The sequence below is a fragment of the Calliopsis andreniformis genome, chromosome 3 (assembly GCF_051401765.1).
Source record: "Calliopsis andreniformis isolate RMS-2024a chromosome 3, iyCalAndr_principal, whole genome shotgun sequence".
NCBI lineage: Eukaryota > Metazoa > Arthropoda > Insecta > Hymenoptera > Andrenidae > Calliopsis > Calliopsis andreniformis.
This window is the reverse complement of record NC_135064.1, coordinates 516,530-539,926: the sequence shown is the minus strand read 5'-3', so window position 1 is coordinate 539,926 and position 23,397 is coordinate 516,530. Positions and strand designations below refer to the sequence as shown.

The following is a 23,397-nucleotide window of genomic DNA, read 5'->3' as shown; positions in this document are numbered from 1 at the left end:
ATATCGATACTCTCAAAAAAGCCGTAACTCTAACTCATAAGGGCATCCTTCACCCGTGATGAAAGTCATCACACCAGCAGAGATAATAAAAAGCCTCAGGCTGATTAAGGAAAACACCAAGACACACTATCCTGTCTCTCATAATGAGAGCCTCTACAACGAGATCCTGCAAATTTCAAGAGGTACTACCAGAGAATTGGTCTATTATATCAAAAAACTACACCCTATACCTGAAAGAACAGGGAAGTATTATGTACTTGTAAATGTTCTCGAAATAATTAAGTATAAGATATGTATATCGATGAACTACAAAGAATGCACGTTCATATTGTTACATCCGGCCTTCATCTGGTCCCCTTTTCCGTTGTCAATAAGCGAGAAATGCTGACGCATTTCACAACATTGTTATGCGAGCGAGTATAACCGACACCGCCGAGCTGATGTAAGAAAATAACACATAAGCGTTTTCCTTTTGGGTATTACGAAGAATGACCCAAAAGGAATATTATAAAGAGCAGGCGAGCCAATCGATCGACGGTCTTTTGTTGGAGTCATTTAGAGTCGTTAGAGTCCTGTAAATCAGGCTCAGCCACCCGGAGATCAGAGCGAATCTCTGACCATCGCCGCGACGCGAGAATTGTAACATTGTAACAGTGAGGGCGTAACGCGTAGCAACGGTAAATAGCGTAAAGAGTCGAGGGGAATAGTTAAGAATTCCGCGCAGTTCGAATCCGCCATCTCTTGACCGCGTAGAGCAGGCTTCGGAATTAACTGCTCTTTTCGGCCGATTTTCGGAGGCGACGCCTCCTTTCTCCCTCGCACGTCACTTCTCTCCGCGGCGGCCCTAGTGCTCGGAAGGCCTCAGGCGCGTGCCACAAGAATCGCGCGTCAGGGAATACCACTGACAAAACAAAAACGCATCAACAATAGTACCTCATGGGTGATGTGGAAATCTATTGATATAAGTGTCGTCGCCCAAATGCGCCACGCACGATTTTTGTGGCACGCGCCTGAGCCCTTTCGAGCACTAGGGCCGCCGCGGAGAGAAGTGACGTGCGAGGGAGAAAGGAGGCGTCGCCTTCGAAAATCGGCCGAAAAGAGCAGTTAATTCCGAAGCCTGGCGTAGAGTGACTCCGCGAAGTACAAAGTAGAGAAGTGCGCAAGACGAAGGAACTAGCAACGCGAAGCAACCCCGAGCGACCAGCGACCGGCTACACAGGCGAGGTGGCGTCCGCGACTTTATACTCACAAACCTAAGAAGAAGGGGTTGGTATGTAAACAACGAACCACCAAATACACTTACAATTGTTAAACCCAAACAAGCTATACAGTTCACTTTCCATCCTCCCCTTCCCTTATTTATAAGAGAAAGTTTACTCAAGGTGTGTTTTAGCACTTTAAAAGAGCAAGAACCCCTAAGGTTGATCTCTGCCGCTCGAGATCACCACCGTCTAGTTAAGACGTAACAATATAACTGAAACTATACACGATCGTAGTTGACATAATAAATGCTTAACTATGAGTTCGTATATCTGAGGATGAGCATTATTTCGTTCGTATAAATGAGGTACGGATAAATGAAATTCTTCTGTATATTTTTCTGCTTTTATAATCCCATTATAGATAATGAAGTATGTACCAATTCCATAAAACATATTCCCACATTATTAGTAATCCACAACTAAATTGAACAGTCAATGTAATAAACAAATTCTTAAACGTTTTAGGGTCGATTTATGCAACCGACGAACTGAGTACTAGCTAAGCAAATATTATACATCCTAGCGAAAAATAAAAAATATACAATTACAAACGATAGAACACTATCAATACGTATTTCGTCGGTGTAATCGTCCGGCTCGGTTCGTGTTCAGCTCGTCCGTTGTATAAATGGACCTTTATTCGATCTTTATTCCTACATATTTTTCTTCAAAATGATAGTCGCATTTTTAGGTATTTCTTAACAAAAGTCAAATATTTTTTCAAATGCTTCTTATTCATGTGTGGTTTGCATCTAGTTTTGCAGTTTTTTAATCCAACTTCATATGGTCTTCGTCTTATTGTAATTGTCAACGCACTTAAATTTAATAAATTTAGAATGTTTCCTGATATGGTAATTGGATCTTGCCTTCTTTCATAAACAATTTGACAGTTATTCTGTATTGTAGGATTGTCGTTGTCATGCACAACGTCTCGAGGTTTCTACACTATCTTTTCAAAGATCTTCTAAAATGCACTTTTCAGTATACTATACATTCAAGCTACTGTGTAACAATTTGTATTTTCACACCGGTCCGAAACAGTCAAATTTTGAATTTATAATAATATTTCTTCCATTTTTGACATTTGGTATATAATTTGGCAATCTTACAATTACTCTAATAATTACAGTTTGCATTATTCTCTCTAAATAACTTTGTTTTACTTCTTAAATCATTATATTATTTCATGGTAACAAAGACAATACTATTTTTATGAATGTACGTATAGGATTTTTTTCTAGTATATAGTTTATATTTTAATTCAAACAGTGTATATTCTTGAAATTACTTAAGTCTAAGCGATTAGATACAGTTTTCTTTATAAAACAGATGCATTATATTTTCTTCTACGATTATTTCTTTTATTAAGATAACCAAATCCATACTTAGAATCAGGAAAAAAGTAACAGAAATCTTACCTGTCTGGAATCTTCATACTTATTAAACATATTTATTTTCCAAGAAAGATCTTAATCAAGATTTCAATCCATGCCACGTATGGGACACGTAATTTCAATTTGTAATCGCTAAAACTGTTAAGGTTATCGTATAAATATCGATATGAGCACGGCATAATAATAGATAAGATTAAACCTAAGATAAAAATAGCTCGCAGAAAACGTTTTGACATAGTTTAAAATATTCTGAACTTTTTTTCGAACACAATTTTCGCTAGTGTGTTGATTATGTCTCATCTTTAATAAATAAAAGTAATATTCACAAATTATTATTTCCATTACTTAACGTTGAAATGAAGAGTTGACTTAATAATTCTCCAGCAACTTAACCATCCGTCATGAAACAGTTTCAAATTTGAAAAAATTGTTAAAATAAATTTTGAAAATATAGTAATAATACTATAAGTGGAACATAACTAAATTGATACTGAGTCGATTATTTAGACTCAATTATGTGAAGAGTTATTTAAATGTCTCGACAAATTAAGAAAAAAGTGAATGTTGATAGAAAGAAACTTACATTAATAATAATCACATAAAAGAATATTATACGAATATAATTTATTCGATAATAAACGATCTTTTATTTAACATATAAAACAAAAAAAGCATCGTGCAATTGAACATTTATTGGAGTCGCAATCGCGTTAATTTGTCACGTGATATTCCCTTATGGTTTATCAAGTCACTGTTTATTTGCAATTTATGCTCGTATAAAATAGAATTTGTGACTTATCCTAACTTGTTCAATAAAGTTTCTTATCTTTCACATCTTACGAGTGTCTGAGTAACATTTCTCATTAACAAACAAATATCTGATCAATTTCGCAGAAATCACAAACGGTACATAAATACAAATACAGGATGCTAAACTGAAATTCTTAAATGTTATGCTACATTCTTCCTAGTAAAATGGAGTTTCGCATTATAATAAGCACAGCCAATGCCTGCTGAATGAAACAAATATATGTAAAACTTTCTTTGCTGAAAATAGGAAGACGAATTAAGATAAATAATTTATTTCTAAGAAACTATAAAACTAAAATTGACGTGATATACATATGTCAATAAATGAATTACAAAATCCTATTTCAAATTTTACTACAATGCAAAAAATTTAAAAGTAGTATGCAATAGTAAATATGCATTTAACTGATAGTGGGCTAAAAAATTTGATAAACTTATCGAAAATGTATAATCGATACAAAGGTTATAAGATAGTACGCACAAAACGGCTGCAGTAAACCTTTGCACTCTGCGTCTACAGAAGACGAGATTTTGAATAACTTTTTCTACACTCTGTGTTGAAGCTGTAAGCTATGTACGAAAATTAAAGAGAATTACATTGGACATTATTTTTTACCTTCTTTAGAGATATAATGTACAGAGTCCTATGAATTATCCACAATTATACCTCAAAGAATTTGAACTAAAAATGAAAGCACGTTCTTCGAATTGCGACAAAACTATAAGACAATTGCTGTTAGTAAGTAAAAATGGAATATTCTAATGCATAATTTTCACTTTAGAGATAATTACTAATTGTGCATTATACATGCAAGTAAACTGCCGCGTGGAAAAAGATTGAGCGAAAGTGGAATCAAAATGATAAATGATTTCCATAAAAAAGTGTTTAAATAGGAGTTGTTGTGCTATTTATATAAAAAATAATAAAACATGCGTAAAAAACATCTTAATGATTGTTCAAAAACTATAACTTGCCGCGAAAAAGCGTGCAATTTTAAGAGTTGCATATAATTCGATGCTTACATCATAGCAAATTGCTACAGAAGCCGGTGTTGTTAATACACACAGAAGAAAAGTTCAACGTATTATAAAGTAAGCAAACTATTTAAAACGACGAAAATTCCTCAGAAAACCATCACTAATCGAAAAGCATAAGAAACCTTGATTGGAATTTGCCGGAGTAAGAATTTAATGGAATAAACGATGGCGAAACGTTATAATTTCTAACGAGAAATGGATAATAGATTCCAGTATTATTTTCATGATTTGAGAAAAGAGAAGCTAATACAACAAAAGAGGCAAACGAGTAGACGAAGGGTTATGGTGTGGGCTGCAATTAGATACCATAGCAAAAGTGAAACTAAGTTTATTCATAACAGAATTAGTAGTAAAACATTTACAGGATGTTTTAGAACTGTTCGGCATAACTTTAAGGGGTAATTCTAGATATCAAAATAACACAAGAATCAAGAATAATGACTTCGCATTTGAGAATTTTGTTTACAGAAATCATTAAGGGGGAATTTCATTTTCTCGATAAAGAAAGTCGATTATTTTTAAGTTTTTCAGTAATAAAACCATGTGGTAAATTTATTTAAAATCTATCTGTATGTTTTTATTACATGCTCAACTAGATATAATATTTTCCTGGCGAAAATTCTATTATATATTTTGCTTATGCCTATCCTCAACCACAATTCTGCGCAAACTCCCTTGGTCAATACTTGGCATATCTCTCTTTGACATATAAAACGGTTAGGTAAGGTGGGATATCACTTTATATGTATGTGGTTATCATTTAACGAAGGATAATAAAAAAATAAAAACACTTTAGAAAATGGCGACTTGTTAAATCCACATTCTCAATTTTACTCTGAAAATGAGCCGATTCTTTTTGTAATGAAATAAAAGTACAGAACGTATCATGTTTCTTCTTCATTAAACGATAGAGAGATACTTTCATAACATGCACTAAAAATTATAAACTGATCGATAAAATAGTGTTTTTAAATCATGCCAACCAGTTGCGAAAAAGTTATTTTGAGAAAAACGTATTCAAAATTTTAAGTATACTTTACTGATGTACATGAACTACTTACAATTAATCAGCTATATCAGGGCCATATAGCAAACCTTTCTCGTGCTCGTAGAACTCATCTTTCACTAGTTTTTTCATTCTGAGCTTCGTACGAGCTTCTTTCATAGCTTCAAGACTCCACTGGGCCGATCTCTATAAATGCACTACATCGGAGCCTTCACGAAGGTCTTCGTTCTTTCGCCAATAACTATTTCAAGTATATCCATTAATTTTAATATTGCATAGTAATCTTCGTTAAAAATTCCGGCTGCAATTTAAGCATCTATTTCTATAGTCCTAGCACTGCAATTGAGATGTTTAGGGACAAGACAACAGGTGGTACAATTTAAACTTTCATTACTGTTCTGTGTTTCACCACCCAAACATCCTTCTAATAACTTTTTTTACGATAAACCTTCATAGATTAGCCTTATAGCCTTCGCAACATCTTCATGCAGTGATGGTCATATTTAAATTTGTCTAAAGTGTCCCAAACATTGGCTTTAAGCTATTTACACTCACTTTGAGATCTTTGTGGATAATACATTTGTCTTGGATTTTCATTCGTAGATATTTTATGAAAGTATGTAGTCTATATGTATAGCACCATACACATCATCGATGGACTCTGATTGTGAATATTTCCTAATCTCTAAACCGTTATATAGTGTTAGTTTCTTTATTAGTTTGTCGATTAACTTATTCTTTGCTGCAAGTTACTTAACTATTTTAATGTTTCTCAGTCGCGAACCGATGCACTTTTCAACATGGCCAAGACATTCGTCTTTTCCATTTAACAAAGCTTTACAAGTTTTTATCCTTACTGCCAATGTAATTTATGTACCGTACTTGACACAATACCCAAGATCGCTGAAACATTTCTCGTATACCTTCCACTTCTATTTTCCCAGCTGATCCATCATGATTTGTAGTACACTTTTCTTTATGGTTCCCTGTCCAAATATTATATTCTTCGGTTCCTAATTCTGATTCCCATGTTTTGCAAGCATGACAATACGCGGATTTTACTGTGAGATCAATATATTTTGAGTGTCTTGTTAAGAGATATGCTGGTTCAATTAGCACAATCGATTGTAACATAAGTTTATTGTGAAAAACACTTATGGTCACTGATCACTGATGGTCTTAAACGAGGACCAAGTAAAAGCTAAAAAAAAAAGCAAGAGAAAAGTGCGTTTTCAAAAGTTCATTTCATTCTCACTTTTTGTCTTGTGCCTACTTTCAACGAAACCTATTTCTCCTTCTTACAAGCAAATTTTAGTAGAAGGGAGAACAGAGGACGAATGGCGAAATAGTTTACATTCCGTCAACCCTTCGGTACATTGAGTGGTAGGAGATCCTACCAAAAAACTTCAAAAAAGTAAAAAAATTACGTCAAGTACATGAAAAAGTCGAGGATGAAAAAAGTACCATCAAATACATATAAAAAAAAAGGATTATGAATCATAAAAAAATAGAAGGTAATAAACAATATAAAAAAGATGTGATATCGAAATGAGCTGCGAATACATAAAGGTGTTTGCCATTTCTCAAATGACATTTGAGCCACAATGTAAGATTCGGTGCTTTCCAACTACGCTTAAAATGACACAACTTTGCACAGCTAAAATGCTGTGTTCAACTTGGCGTGGTCAAAGATAATTTGCATAGGGAATGACTTCACATAATTTTGAATGAATATTATAAATTACCTAAGTTGTTGAAATATTGAGATGAAATTTTGGGAAAACATTTTTAGACATGTAGTAATTCATTCAATAGATGTCTTTTCCAAAAATGTGCATGCAAGTGATGCATTAATAAGCATTACTTTAAATTTACGTACTGTAAATTTAAACAAAAAAGCCTTCATATAATTTCGCTTTATATGACAACAAACGTAATGAAGAATCGCAGAAGAAAAATTTATCAACTAGTTAATTACAACCTGAAAGCAGTTAAAACGATCAAATGATAATGTTTTAATTGAGAATTCTGGCTGCAATTTGTTACAAAATATTTCGCACAAGCATGGCACAAATTTCCAGAAACTTGTGCGAATGAACATGCTTCTCCGTTCTATAACCTTCTACTACAGATGACCTCCACGCCGGTGCGTCCGAAATGCATTCGACACTTGGTAGGTTCTCTTTCCAATGACGGTTGCCGAGCTCTGCCAAATGATCCCGAGAGTCGACGAACGAAACATCATGTATTAGTTCCTTTTGGCTGAATGCGTGCGTGCAACGCGTATACGTATTATGTCGACGAAAATTTGGGACTGATGAACAAGAAAAATTTTCTTAGCGTTTCTGAAGAACTCATGACGTGATATTAAGATATCTCTGTCATATGTGGACCGATTTTATTGAATTTGGTCTTAATCGAAAGCTTATATGCGGTTTATATAAGAAAAGTGCCTTTAAATTTAGAAAATATTGCAGGCGTGATGAAATATTAAAAAAATTAGATTCAGGTAAGGTTGGAATAGCCGGTTTACGAGTAAAAGATACGCGGCAGCAACAGTTGACATATATATAGATATCGATCGATATTCAGGATCTTTGGTCGTAAATGATATACTTTCTTTTTCATGGGCTTGGCGTCAAGACGCTGCCGCGTCTCTAGATACGTAAACCAACGTGTACATGACTTGGATCTGACTCCAGGAGTCTAAGAGTCGCCAGGATCCTCACGTGCCCCTACCCAGGGGATTTACGACACGTCAATTGTTATTGAGTCCCAGGAAAAAAACCAAGGATTCCGTGTTATGTTCAGGATTTGGAGTTTTTCTGTTTACAACGTTAATACTAAACAGCTGCAATAATTATGCAGAGACGAAATTCTTAAACTCAAAAATAGTAATGAAGTCACGTCCGCATCATAAATCCTATCAATCTTTCAATCTTTATCACAATAAGTTTATTGATATATTTTCCAATTAATGTAGTGATCCCAAACAACAAGTTGAAGCCTCGCTTCTTCCAGTTTTCATCCTCGGACACAATTATCTCTGTTAATGATTTACCATTTTCAGTGTTTTTAATTTTTTCCTCTTCTACTGCTTTTTTCTTTGTTAAGATTTATGTTTTTAGTTACATTATGAAAGTTCCTATTTTAGTTTATTGTTATAGCTTTGAGTGTTGGCAATATAGGTGTGTAATGGCGTTCGCCAAGAATGCAAGCATGTGCGTGTATAATGAGTGAATTTGAAATCACAAAATATCTAACGATTTAAAGAATGATCAGTGCAAGATATAAGGCGCATAGCTACAAGCAATGACAAACCAAAAGTGTACTTATTTTATTTATGCAAAAAGACAATGCAATCATACAAATAAAACTTCGCAATTGATTTAACATTCTTCAACATATCAAATATTGTCTTTGTTCCACAGTAAATTTTCTCTGTTGCAGAGAAAACATAAGGCCACAAAATAAATTAATGCCTTCTATGCCAATTCCCAACATTTTCATGACCAATACAATTCTCATATTTATTTCGTACCATTTGTCTTCAATCGTAGGAGACAAGTTCATGTATTGTGCTCTACACTTACATTGCACTACTATTTTGAATCTTAGTCCACAAGTATTAGACTCACTAAAAGTTACTTGTTTTGTACACTTTTTACAAGTGACAAGTTGAGAAATTGTAGTAAATACAGACCAAGAAAGCGACAATCCGATAACTATGCCTTGGATTTCTTGTAAATTCTTCGTTATGTGCTGACGATCATTTTTCTGACGATGTATTTGCAAATGTTTCCGTTTTCCGAGTATGTATATACCAGGTTTTACTTTCTTTCGCTCTATCAGTGCGAGAAGAACTTCTTCTGAACTGTGGACTTTTATCCTATCCATGACTTTTTATTGAATACGTCTATCCTAGTCAAAACTTCACAAAATATGAAGCGATCCATTTGCTGAAATTTTCAACTATCTCTAAGGCCTCCTTTTGCGCACCGGAACACTTTACCACTTATAATGTAAAGAGATGAAACTATCGGATACAAACTCCAAGAAGGTGAAACGTAACGATGAATGTATTTCATACTGCCCTTTGCGACATGGACTAAGACTTTTCGAAATGCTGACTGAAGCTCTTACAAATGCAGACTGACTGATTGGAATGGTTTTCCATTTCGAACGACATATCTTGGGAGAAAGGTCTTTGTGGAGGTCCACTTAGTTCATCACGCTTATCTTCTGAAAACATACACACTCCAAACTCTCCGGAGTTTTAAATTAAAAATTTTACATGTACGTTTTTAAGATCCTAAACTATAAGATTTCGCTGAAAACAAAAAATCGATTATTTTGACTCAAAAAATGAGATTCCCACCTTAAAACAAAAAATTTGAACGCCAAAAATTGAAGAACTTTCTTCGCGCATTGACTCGGTTTTTCAGAGAGCCTAAGCCTTCAGTAAAGCTAAGGGCCTTTGGGGGAAGACCCAGGTATCTAACAACAGCAGATGTTGTAGAGGTCCTCGACGAGTTTTTCAAGCAGCCACAGTTAGATTTTTGACGGATCTTCGCCTCGAATATTTGTGCCAATATTTATAATGCATGCCAAGTTTTCCTATAAATCTAGTTCTTTTCTTGCGATAATCCCCTTGTGTGTGCGGATTTTTCTCTAAATTCTATGCCAAGACTTCTAATAGTATGTGCAGTTTTTTCGTGTATGAATTTGAACCAGAAAATTAATCGGAGGATAGACACATCGACCTTTTCTACTCCGAAAGTTCATAGGGCGTTTTGACTTGCCCCCTGAATTGTAAAGAGGAGGCAGGTTTAGTGTAATTCAAAGATATCCCTGTATGGTGTTTTAATATTCGCAAATGGAAGAATCGTAATGTGTGGATGTGTGAAGTAAATAGACAATTTACATGAAAATGGACATATTAACTCTTTTTATCTCATAGTGTCTTTTGAGTTGGCTTATAAATTGCAACGAATAGACAAGATTATTGTTATTTAATGATATTCATCAATTTTAACTAAATTTTGGATCCTGTAGCCTTGTTGAGTGTCGTAAAATTTCTGATCAAATGTTCGACGGTGAGTGACCTCTCTCCTCTCATGCGTCAGTGCGATACTGCGATTCAGGCAATCATTGCATTTCTGGTACTTTCCACTAGATTTTTAGACACTTATAACTAACAAATGAAGCCTCAAACGCGAAATCGTTATTCTTAATTTTTGTCTCATTTTGATGTCTAGAATAAGCCATTAAGTTATTCCGAGCTGTTCTGAAACATCCTACATAGAAATGATTGGGAAACAATTAGTAAAATATGCTCATTACATGGTATCAGACAATTTTATATTTCATCATGATAACGCAAATGTTTATGTCGTGAAAAATCTTAAAAATCTTCTATAAACCAGTAATATCGATGTTCTACCGTAGTCAACAAAATCCCCCAACTTAAAGATCACTGACAATCGTAGGAGGATACTTGCCAGAGAAATTTATGCAAATGGTAAACAAATTAATAATATTAAGAAATTGAAAAATTGTATTTCACTCAAATGGAATTCATTAGATCAAAATTGTATTAAAAGATTATATACAGGGTGCGGTATAAATTAGTCCTCACGATTTTTCAGCCCCTTCGGATTGTCTGACAGAAAAGTGTTTCCTACCAAAGTTAATCAGTATTTAATCAACAAAAAATTGCAGTTCTATAAATTAAAAAAAAATTGATTTTTAAAAACAAATCAAGGTTGCCGTCTTATCTTTAAACGAAATTGAGTATTTTTAACTTCATAATATTATAAGCGACGCCGAAAAAAATTCAACGACCTGTTATAAGATGACTTTCAGATAACCTTGAAAGAAAATATCGCCATAAATCGGTTGCCAGAATATTTAAAATAATTCGACAATATGTAATAGCAACGTCTCGCATTTTGAGATAAACAAATGAATGTTAACATGCTCATTTATTCAGCTGTTGTCCGTTTGTGTCGCAAGATCTTAAATTTTTTGAGACATGAACTTTCTACATTGTTACAAGAAATTCCGGAAAACATCAACGAAGATATGTATTTCCAACAGGACGGCTGTTCAGCTCATAATGCTGCAATAGTAAAAACGTATTTAACTACAGTTAACCACTTTAAATTTTCATCTTTGGGGATATTTACAATCGATTGTGTATAAAAGACCTGTGGATAGTATTGAAAATCTTAAAGAACGCATAATTCACGCGTGTATAAATGTAAAAAGAAGTTCCTTACTGAAAGCTACACATAAGACTTTGTTACAAAGAGCAGAAGTTTGCGTTGCAAAAGATGGGTTGCAGTTTGAAAATTTAAGTTAATTACTAATTAATTACATGTACATTCTTAACATTTGCATTTTCAATTTGGCTCCAAATATTTTTTTTTTTTGTCAGATTCTGAAGCAATGCTTACGTTCGTTTGTTTACCTCAAAATGCGAGCACACTTTTTTGTCAAACTATCCGAAGGGGCTAAAAAATCGCGGGGACTAATTTGTGCCGCACACTGTAGATTGTTATCAAACAGAATAGTAGAAGTTATTATAAACAAAGGTGGCAGTACACATTATGTTTTGTTGCAGTCAAAGAAACGTATTTTCATGTTTTGTCAAAGATCTGCGAATTGTAGTCTTGGATAATTCATACAACTATGTAAAGTATATTTATATGATGTGAATAATAATATTAAGAATACAGAATGAAAAAAATGTAACATAATTTCCTTCAATTGTCGTACATGTCCTATAGTTTTGTCCTGGAGTGTATGTACATAACCAGCGGTCGGCCTTATTTTTCGGGATACAATTCGCAAACAAAACTTGCTACTATTACATTGAATTCTGCTTATACGTGTGTGTTCGCAGCAACGTATGCGTCAGTATACGACGGCCCCTTTTCCGGTGTTTCTATAAACATAGCACGGAACCGACAACCAATATTCTAAGAGGTGAATTAGCTGAAACTGTTGAGCTGAGCATTGTCCAGGAAATTTTTACTTACAATTAGTGGAATAGATTGACCTAGTCCAAAAAGAAATCTCCCATTCAATTCAACATCGTGTATAAGGACCCAATATGTCTAAGTTCATCCAGTACACAAAGATTCACTGGAGCCTTATAAGTGTTGGGTCACCTGGGAGATTTTTTCTTTTTTTGAACTTGACCAATGAATTAACTTATTTTACTTAGTAAAGGTTTCAAAGACAATGCTTATAATATTGGTTGCCAGGGTCGTGTCACGAACGTATAAGTGGAATTCAATGTAGTAGTAACAGCAACAGTTTTTTACGAACATCCCAAAAACTAAAGTTGACCGTCGCCGGTTGTGTGCATAGGAAAAAGTTGTTCAAAATCTTCTTCTTTATAACATATTTCAAAATCATCGAAAACCATGAACAGATACCTTTTTGACGAGTTCACCAAAAATTTTAAGCGAAACTGCATTTTCACAAAACCTATACAAAAACTTAACTCGTCGTTGATATAATCAAGGCTATAAAGTTGGAGTCGGAGTTCTGAGGTCAAAGAAAAAGAAAAGTCGAAGTCGAGATAGGAGTAAAGAATTTTAACTGTGGACTCCATAATCCAGAAAATACTAATATGAAATATTTATTAGGTGTAGAAATTAGTTCAGTGTCTTTATAAGATAAATTTACCATGTATTTATAAAAAGAAAACCATACAAATTTTAATTTTCAATATTCACCGATACTACTTCTAAAGAGGAAATATGACCGTTTTTATACAGTGAAGTAATCGATGGTTTTTTGTACCATTTCCGATATTTTGAAAGTGCGTACCTGTTAAATGATATTGCAAGATCTGAAATCGTATGTGGAAGGACTTTTTCCCAGCTGAATTTTTTTATTGTTCACAACTTTCTCGATCGGAAAAATCAAAATTACTACTCTGAAATCTTTGATATTATTTCTTACGTTTCATGTATCCCTCTAACTTCACACACAACACAACTACTCATTTCCATAACTTTGGCAATATTTTTTTTTATTTTTGCTTTCTGTATGAACAGTATACAATTCTTAACACGAGTCTTATTAGATGTTCTCGTGTTTACTAATGTACTACAAGGTTGTGGCACTTGTTTTGACAATTTGTACTGTATTGATAATTATTGCGCTTAGTGCTTTAAAATGCCAAAATGTAAAAATAAGTATGTACACTTAAAATAGAGTCATAAATGAAAATGAATTAATTTCTTTACCTAATTCCATATTAAATAACATAACTACATCTTAAGTTATTATAGATGTTTAATATAAAATGCAATAAATATTCATTCTTCACTTGTATGTATAATAGGTACTACAAATACAAATTTATAATTAGAGATAATTAGAGATAATACAGATCTCATATTTGTGTAGAAAGTTTAGAAAAAAAAGCTTGAAAACATAATAGACTAATAACACTGAACAGAAAGGATACAGATAATAGACGTAGATCAAGAAGCAAAACTTCAAAAACAAAATGATTTAGAATATATTACCATGTGCTTAAATAATAAATGTATCAAAAATTTGATGAAAAATTCAAAAATTGACAGACTAAATATGAAAAATAAATAATTACAAAATTATCATTGAAAACAATCACAGATAGCTTTCTAATACAAATATTTATTTTCTTTTTGTATAAAATATTTGTGAACAAATGCACACATGAATACATGTTATAATAACAAGTCTATAATATGTAATATTTAAAAAAGAAAAAACATTATTCAGAAGTAAGTAATTAAATACTTCTTCAATCATAAATGAATTACACGAATTAAAATAAAATAACATACATATAATTATATGTATATATACTTGTCTTTGTTACATTCATGTTTATTTTAAAATTTATTAGTAATGTAATATGTATGAATTAGTTAACTACATTAGTTTGACTGAAGTATAACACAGATTAATATAATCATATACTTCAGTGCATTATCATACCTAACATTATACTCTGTTGCATACTGCCCCATGTGATTGTGTCTGTGTAGTTTATTTTATATAAGATGAAAATATATGTATTTGTTTTCTATGTCAATTTAACTTGTAAAAGTATATAACATTTACATTTAACCATATCGATAACTTAATACTGTATTAAATAATAAAATTTGTTCCCCTTGCTTTTAATTTGTAAGGCAGTGTTGGTTTGAACAACATATTTGTAATTTTGTTGTGAAGATGTTTAATGCACTCTGGAAGAGGAGCATGCTCAGACAAATTTTCTAAGAATGGTCGCTTAAATAGCCGTTTTGCTTCCTGACGTTGTTCTGGTGTCACAGTTCTGTCATCCAAATGTACCAAATGGGGCAACCAAGATATGACGTATAACCTTTTATTTAAAAAAAATGAAAACATTGGTTTAAATAATATACAAAACATAAATACATACAATGCAAATACTTAAATGTTCAGTACATATTCAATAGTTTCCTTGTTTTTTCTTTTCGCACCTGTATTGTAGATAATCATAAAAGGTTCCTCCATTTAAATAACTTGGTGCTGCTTTATTACCCATAAGGCATAAATATCTGAGGTTGGGTACACTCTCACAGAGATTCTTAATAAATGGATACAATCCTTCTATATTATTATGATTTAACCACAGAAGTTGAAGTTTTGGCATAAGTGGAAATACAGTGTGGTCATCTATCTCATTATGATCTAAGTTGAGAGATGTTAAATTTTCAAATTCTGCCAAGAACTGTAAGTTTCTAAAAAGATAATGAATATAAAACAAACACAGCTTATTCGCCTTTCCTATCTCTCCTCATTTAGAAATATGTTTAAATTTATACATATATATATATATATTTTTTCAATAACATGTACATACCTACTAAACCTATTATGACTAATATCCAGAGTATGTACATTATTACCATAATTTTCAATAATGTCAAATGGCATATAAAAGAGGTTCTCAAAAGCAAGCGATAAAGAGTCAACAACATCTAAAGATGGTTTATCTGATGATAAAGATTTTGGATGTCTGCAATGAATATCTACAAATACTAGTTTTCCTAAGGAAGTCATGGCAAATTGTTCCACCTTGTTTGCTTCTTTTTGTAATTCTAACTCCTCACTATAATCCAACCTGTAAGAATGTTATCCAATTTAATGCATATCTTTCACTTGAAAATTTTTTACTTTTAAATGTTTCATGTAAAATATTTTTTTAAAATAAAATAAGAACAAAGAAATGTGTTTAAAATTACTTGATTGTGAAAAGCACATTACAATGAAAAATATATATCAATTTTCATTATTCATTTTTTAATCGAATAAGCAGAATAAAGAATGATTATAAGATTAAAATTATAAATTTCTTCTATAATTTCTGTATTCTTAAATATCGGAAAATATTTATATGCAGATATTACACAGGCATGATAATAGACATGCAAAACTAAATGACATAATTTTAAGTAACAAACATGAACAATAAACTCCCAAAGAAATTAGTAAATGGAATACTTACATTATGCCTTGCCTCATGACACCTTACAGGGTAGTAACTTTTAACAAATAATCAACACGTTACAGACATGCAATATACTTTTCACTCACTATATTTATCAATTTCATTCACCCTAACATTGGCTAAAGCAACAGCTTGCATTGACAGATAATAATGTGTAAATAAAAGAAGTTGTAATGCTTCAGTATAATATACAATCCTGTTTATATTAGTTGGGTCAACCATAGTGAATCTTCTTGCGGTATGATTGATACTGAGCTCAGATCCACGAAGATAGCATGCAAAGCCTATCGTTTACTTGATGCCAGTCGGAGATAAGATACGAAAAAGAAAAAACGAACAATCACCGAAAACACTACCTATATTACGACTGATTCGAACAGAAGCGAATGAAATGTTTGAGGTTAGAATTCTGATATTATATAATGTTAACTTACTAAATAATGCATAAATATCACACAAAAAATGTCAATAACATTCATTGATAGAAAACAGAGTTAATTAAAGTAACGCGAAGTACTCACCGAATTTTCCTGCATATCTTGTTTTCAAATCTTCCCACCGATTAAACTAGAAAACGGCAAATTACTTTGTATTATTGTTGTGAGATGGTGCTGCTACACTGATCCCTATAAGTGGGTCTGTGGTGTAACACATGTACACAAACAGAGTGTCCATTTCAATTGGAAATCCTCGTGACCAGGAGGGGCAAGCGCAGATGTACAGAGTTGAAGTCGCGTTTTCGTTCTGTTTGTGTTGGTACGCGACGCTAGTGACGTCACACACATATTTTTGCACTTGCAGTTAGTACCACACAAATATCCCATGTCGGTGAAAGCCAGTCACCGCCATTTTTAAAGTTTCGATGGACTATGATTCTACCGTTGCACGACACTGCATGGTGCATAGCAAATTATATTTTTTCGTTTTTTCTTTCCTGCATGTTGTATTTGCTTGCAAAGGTAGGATTCTCAAAATGTATAACTTTGTTTCTGTATTGTAAAATATTCATATATAAGTGTGGTATGTGTATCTTAAATTTATGTATAGTAGATTTTACTATTGTATTATTTTGTATTTTTGCAACTAGTGTAACCCCTACGGAAAACGGTGGTTCTTACTTTACAACTTGAAGTAAGAAAAAATATAAATAAACATATAAGTTCATAAGAATTATGTATAGTAAATTATATGTAAGTCTAACTGACACTATAAATAATTTTAATATTTTCCAGATATTGAAATCAACAAATAATCTACGGATTAAAAGGAGAAAGATACTGAAGGACCCTGGAGTCCTGGACACTCAGTTGTCTAATGAACTGAGCAAATGGGTCTACTTTTTATTTTTTTTAGGTCTATGTAATATAAAATAAAAATATAAGTCATTGAATAGATTGGATTTTTATACAATTTCATATTTTCATAGCAGTTAAAAAAATAGAACCTAAATAAAAATTTACTGCTTCTTCTAAATACTGTGATTTGGACTTTATTTTTCACATTTTCTATATTTTTGAGAATTATACGCATTCTGTAATTTTTTACACATTTCAAATTTCCCTAAGTGCATAAAAATTTACAGTCTATTCATAAGAATTATGTAGTAAATTATATGTAAGCTACAAATAATTTTAATACTTTTCAGATTCCATTAATATCAGCTCGCTAAATGATGTCAATTGTACAATTAATTGAAAATAATTAATAAAAAATGTTATATACATACCTACATCGTGCATTTTCACCTCTAATTTTTTATTTTTATTGTATTTGTGTAGTTTAAGAGGTAAACCAAGGCAGGTACGGCCGTAATTTAAATGTTTTTCATTCAAATTTTAATAAATTTCCACAATTTTAATGAAAAACTTTTGAATGACGTTCCCACCTACCCTGGTTTGCCTGACGATTAGTTAATCTTATATGAAAAACTCGATACGTATACATATTGCACACACATGCGCTCGTTCACACATTTACACATTTTAGTTTTCTCCGAAACGATGCATGACGCTGCAAACGTGACTTCAACTTTGAACTTGGAAGCTTGGCCCCCCCTGCTTGAGACCCTCTAATAAGAGTAAACCACAAAACGGTGGTTTCAATTTTTATTGGTGCAGCCATGTTGATCTAAAGTACGACAGCAGAGCTTTTACCAGCCAATAAAATTCAATTTTGCACATGTAAACCTGATATCAGACAATATCGAACAATTAGATAACACAGAGTTAAATAACATAAATTAATTAACATAGAATTGAATATATTGTATAATATAGGTGAATACAATATGTACCATTTAAAAAATAATTTACTTTTATGTGAAAGATATTTATACGCATAAGAAGAGGAAGAGGTGAAAGTATTGAATACTCCAGTTTCGTTAAAATAAGATATTTTAGTAAAAATAGTTTACTCCAGGCTTCGGAATTAACTGCTCTTTTCGGCCGATTTTCGAAGGCGACGCCTCCTTTCTCCCTCGCACGTCACTTCTCTCCGCGGCGGCCCTAGTGCTCGGAAGGCTTCAGGTGCGTGCCACAAAAATCGCGCGTAGCGCATTTGGGCGACGTCACTTATATCCATAGATTTCCACATCACCCATAAGGTAATATTGTTGATGCGTTTTTGTTTTGTCAGTGGTATCCCCTGACGCGCGATTCTTGTGGCACGCGCCTGAGGCCTTCCGAGCACTAGGGCCGCCGCGGAGGGAAGTGACGTACGAGGGAGAAAGGAGGCGTCGCCTTCGAAAATCGGCCGAAAAGAGCAGTTAATTCCGAAGCCTGGTTTACTCTTTCTAACATTTGAAATGTTTGTGTACATGGAGTGGATTTTTCAGTACTATTATAATTTAAAGAAGACATAAAATGCCAATTATAAAGTGGCATTATTACATTTATTCGCAACTTATGTTAATAGTAGTGATGCACCGACTAGGGTTTTGGCCGACTAGCCGACTAACCGATCTCGACTCGGTTTCTAAGAAGCCGACTAATCGGCCGATTAATGATCGGTCGATCATTTACATATCGTAGAAAATTTACATATCGTGAGGTCACAGTTCTTATTACAAACACTGAAAAATAGATTGGCTGAAGAGAGTGACTCTGAAAAAGAAAATTTGATGATCGATTCTCCTAATCGCAATGAAGATAGCGCAGAGAATAGAGTTCACTGCAGTTTTTGGGAATGTTATCATGAAATAGTACCGAAAAAAATTGATTACGAGGATGATGAAAAATCCTCTTTAGCTCACGAACTTCGGTCATACTGTGTCATAAACCTATCATAAACCGAAAAGAAATGACATCTTTAGCCAAAATATACCAGTGTTGTCCAGCGAGCACAGTATACAGTGAAAGGTTTTTTTCCGAGGCTGGTAACATATACGAAAATAAAAGAAACCGCCTTCTTCCTGAACGTGCAGAAACATTAACATTCCTTCATCACAATTTGCCTTTAATAAATAAAAAAATTTAATTATCACTCTTTTAATATTTTATATCATAATCATACTTATGTTACACACAGATATGTATAAATATAATATGTAATAAATAAGTAAATATATATAAGTACGCTAGACAAAAAACATAAACATTGATTTATTTCTGTGACATCACGATATTACTAAAATTCAAGGCCGATCAATCGGCTTTTTGCCGATTAGTCGCCGACTAATTGCCGACTACAAAAGTGGCCGAATAGTCGGTTTAACCGACTAGTTTACAATTTAAATGTAAAAATGGTTAAAAAATATGTTACATTCCGTTGCAAAGTTCGCGAAAGAAAGGAAAAGAAGAATTAAATGTTAGTAAAACAATGTCCACTTGTAGTATATAAAACTTTATAAAACTTCATGAACTACTTTAACATATCCTTCCCTTCTAATATTTTCAATAATAAACAATGAGAATTATTCCTTATACTGGAGGAATATTAATATATCACTTATTGTTAGTATAACATACGATTCATTGGAAGAAAATGTAGATCAATATGCACATACTGTAAAGTAAGATTTAAATGAGCGAGAAGGAACACATTTCACTATTGCACAAAAATATTTGATCGCAGGTTTAGTGGAACAGGTATTTAATACTACTTAACAGTAATTAATACACATACGTGTTAATTGAAATGACACAACAGAAAATTTAATAAGACAAAAGTGTGGTAATTTGATATAGACAAGGAAAAGTGAACTATTTTGTACTCCACTGCATTTTTTGTTTCATAAAATCCACGTGTGATAAGTAATGATCGATACCAACACTATTGATGATATTCAAGCAATTCGATACTAAAGTATTGAAACAAAATGTATTTGGTATTAATGTTCGATACCGATGCTCCTTCGTTTGTTACCAAACCAATACTGTATCGAATCAAAATTTGTTTGATACTTTACAAAGGTATCGATACCCGTTTGATACCCAACGAAATAATTGACATCTGTTAAATGCCACACTCGTTTGTTAAATGAAATTAGATATACATATTTATTTGATACTTCATCAAGATATCTTAACACAAGAAATTATGCTTTACTAACTATATGCAACATGAATGTAAATATGGTTAAGACAGATAGAATATATATTGCTGTTACATTCGGTTATGCGTACCATGTTTTACAATCTTGCTTCTTTATTTATAAGTCTATAAACATTTAAATTCTTCGTCTCAGTATATGTATGTACACATTCATCAATTTTCAATAATTAATTAATAAAATTACATTCTACTCACAACCACGCTCCAATATGATACATTATCTAACAATAAACAAATCAACTTTGATATTACCTATAATTGCCTATTATAGCATTAAAATATGAAATAAGTATCGATATCCTCGAAAGGTATCAATCCCAACAAACACTGTCAGTGTAAAAACATGCACCAAGTACATTCGCAAAAATCGTGATTATTCCGATCCCAGCAAAAATATTGTCAATGTATCCCCACAAAAACACTATCAGTATAATCCCAGCAAAAACATTATCGGTGTAAAAATGTAACATTCAGTACATTTGCAAAAATCGTGGTTATTCCAGACTTACAAATTATCGAAATGAAATAAAGCCAAGTACATAAGCCTTTTATAGTTTACGTGAAAAGTCGAGTGTGCGCTCTGAAAAACTTGCGAGATAAGCATCACTTTAGGAGTTATACTGGTAACAACTGAGCGAGGATTTCAGAACTGCATTTTTAGCAGAGGTGCCACAAGTTTATTCGAAACTCTCTGCATTTCCTAGATCTAGTTCTAACAGAGTTAATGGGAATGTTTTTCCCATTAAAACATTTCCTTCGTAAAAGGGCCCGCTAAGTACGTTTTATTATTTTTTTTTTCAATTTCTGCATGAGTCCTAAGGTGATACTTGTATCGCAAATATTTTTGAGCGCACATTATGTACGACTCCTAAAGTGATACTTATATGGCAAATTTTTTAGAGCGCACATTGTGTATGACTCCTAAAGTGATGCTTATCTTGCAAATTTTTCAGAGTGCGCACTCGACTATTCACGTAAACTATAAAAGGCTTATGTACTTGGCTTTATTTCATTTCGATAATTTGTAAGTCCGGAATAACCACGATTTTTGCGAATGTACTTGGTGCATGTTTTTACACTGACAGTGTTTTTGTTGGGATTTAATTATTTTTTGCAAAGTTTACCCCCTATTTCTAGTCAACACAAATGTGACACGTGTAAAAGTTATACACATACAAATATCATGTGTCGTTTGATAAATACCACTACATTCGCACGATTCAATGCTATATTGAATCACTGAAAATATCTCAGCAATTGGAAACATCACGCGTGGCTCGTGCCGCTTGTAGGGATTTGAACAGTTAAATATGGCGTTTCAAGAGTGAGAGAGTAAGGCTTATATTCGCGCTCTCTCTACTTTCCGCAAATGTCCGAAGTCGGTCGCGAAGCATCGAGTTCACGTACACATAGCTAGTATAGTAGTGTGCGCAATAGAGGGGGAATTTTCTAAGCTACCTCCCGAATTCGAAATCATAAAAAGGCTCCACCTTGCGTTCATCAGGCAGCCACGTGTCTATGGATAATACTATTTGTGTAACGAAAACTGTAATAGCAGATACCGACCTGGCAATTCCGACCCTTAAGGGGTACGGTAGTCACGTGACATTTCAAAATTGCCAGGTCGGTATCTGCTATTACAGTTTTCGTTACAGAAATAGTATTATCCATAGACACGTGGCTGCTTGATGAACGCAAGGTGGAGAATTTCTATGATTTCGAATTCGGGAAGTACCTTAGAAAATTTCCCCCTCTACTGTACATACTACTATACGAGTTATGTGTACGTGAACTCGACGCTTCGCGACCGACTTCGGACATTTGCGGAAAGTAGAGAGAGTGCGAATATGAGTCTTACTCTCTCACTCTTGAAACGCCATATTCAACTGTTCAAATCTCTACAAGCGGCACGAGCCACGCGCGATATTTCTGATTGCTGAGATTTTTCAGTGATTCAATATAGCATTGAATCGTGCGAATGTAGTGGTATTTATCAAACGACACATGATATTTGTATGTGTATAACTTTTACACGTGTCACATTCTAAATACCAGTACATTCATATTATTCATTGTTTGCCCACATCGATGCCTTTCTCGAGATAGACTTTTTCCAAATATCGTTTTTATATTACTATGAAGATCACGCAAATGTGTGCGTGTACATACGTATACGTATACATATACAGTAATGTGAGAGTCACGCTCGGGTCTGGTCGTGGCTCTCGTCCGTGACTGGTAGTCGATTTGGCTTCCTTTGCTCTCGGTCGAACAAGAGCTGCGATTAGACCCGAGCGCAGCGTCTGCATCATCACTGTAGTAGATTGGAGTACTTTTCGTAGCATTCTGCATATCTCGGCCGAGATACCGAGAGCAAAGGAACCCGAATCGTCTACCAGTCATGGACGAGAGCTGCACTCGGGTCTGGCCGCGGCTATCGAATCGACTACCATTCAATCGACTACTCAATAGACTACCTCTAACATTACTGTATACGTGGATGAACGTGACCTTTCTTTCTGCAAATCAAGTTTCATGTATCTTTGAAAATAATAATCTAAAAGATAATTTGTTATAGCCAATAAATTTTCCCCCTTATACCATGCAAATTTCATGTAAATGTCATGTCATGTAAATGTCTTCACAGGCTTTCGTAAATATGTCTGGGCAAATGAAAATATTGCGCGCGGTTTGTGTCGTTTGTCGGCAACTTGGACAGTATTTTAAGAGCGAGAGAGTAAGGTTCACTTTACATTCGCATTCTCTTTTGACTTTTCGAACATGTCC

The 23,397-nt window shown here is 33.4% G+C and overlaps 1 protein-coding gene across 2 annotated transcripts; it reads right to left on the bottom strand.

Moving 5' to 3' along the window:
• Positions 1-14,254: 14,254 nt before the first annotated feature.
• On the bottom strand, positions 14,255-16,726 carry LOC143176958 (leucine-rich melanocyte differentiation-associated protein). 2 transcript variants are annotated; one of them, XM_076374640.1, is made up of 5 exons: positions 16,581-16,726; positions 16,057-16,093; positions 15,412-15,672; positions 15,029-15,289; positions 14,255-14,907 (listed from the first exon to the last, which is right to left on the bottom strand). In XM_076374640.1, the coding sequence occupies exons 2-5, from the start codon at positions 16,071-16,073 to the stop codon at positions 14,673-14,675; spliced, it is 774 nt and encodes a 257-aa protein (XP_076230755.1). In that variant the 5' UTR covers positions 16,074-16,093; positions 16,581-16,726; the 3' UTR covers positions 14,255-14,672. The 2 variants fall into 2 exon arrangements, with proteins under 2 accessions (XP_076230755.1, XP_076230757.1); XM_076374642.1 differs by lacking the exon at positions 16,057-16,093 and having other exon boundaries at positions 14,259-14,907.
• Positions 16,727-23,397: the final 6,671 nt, after the last annotated feature.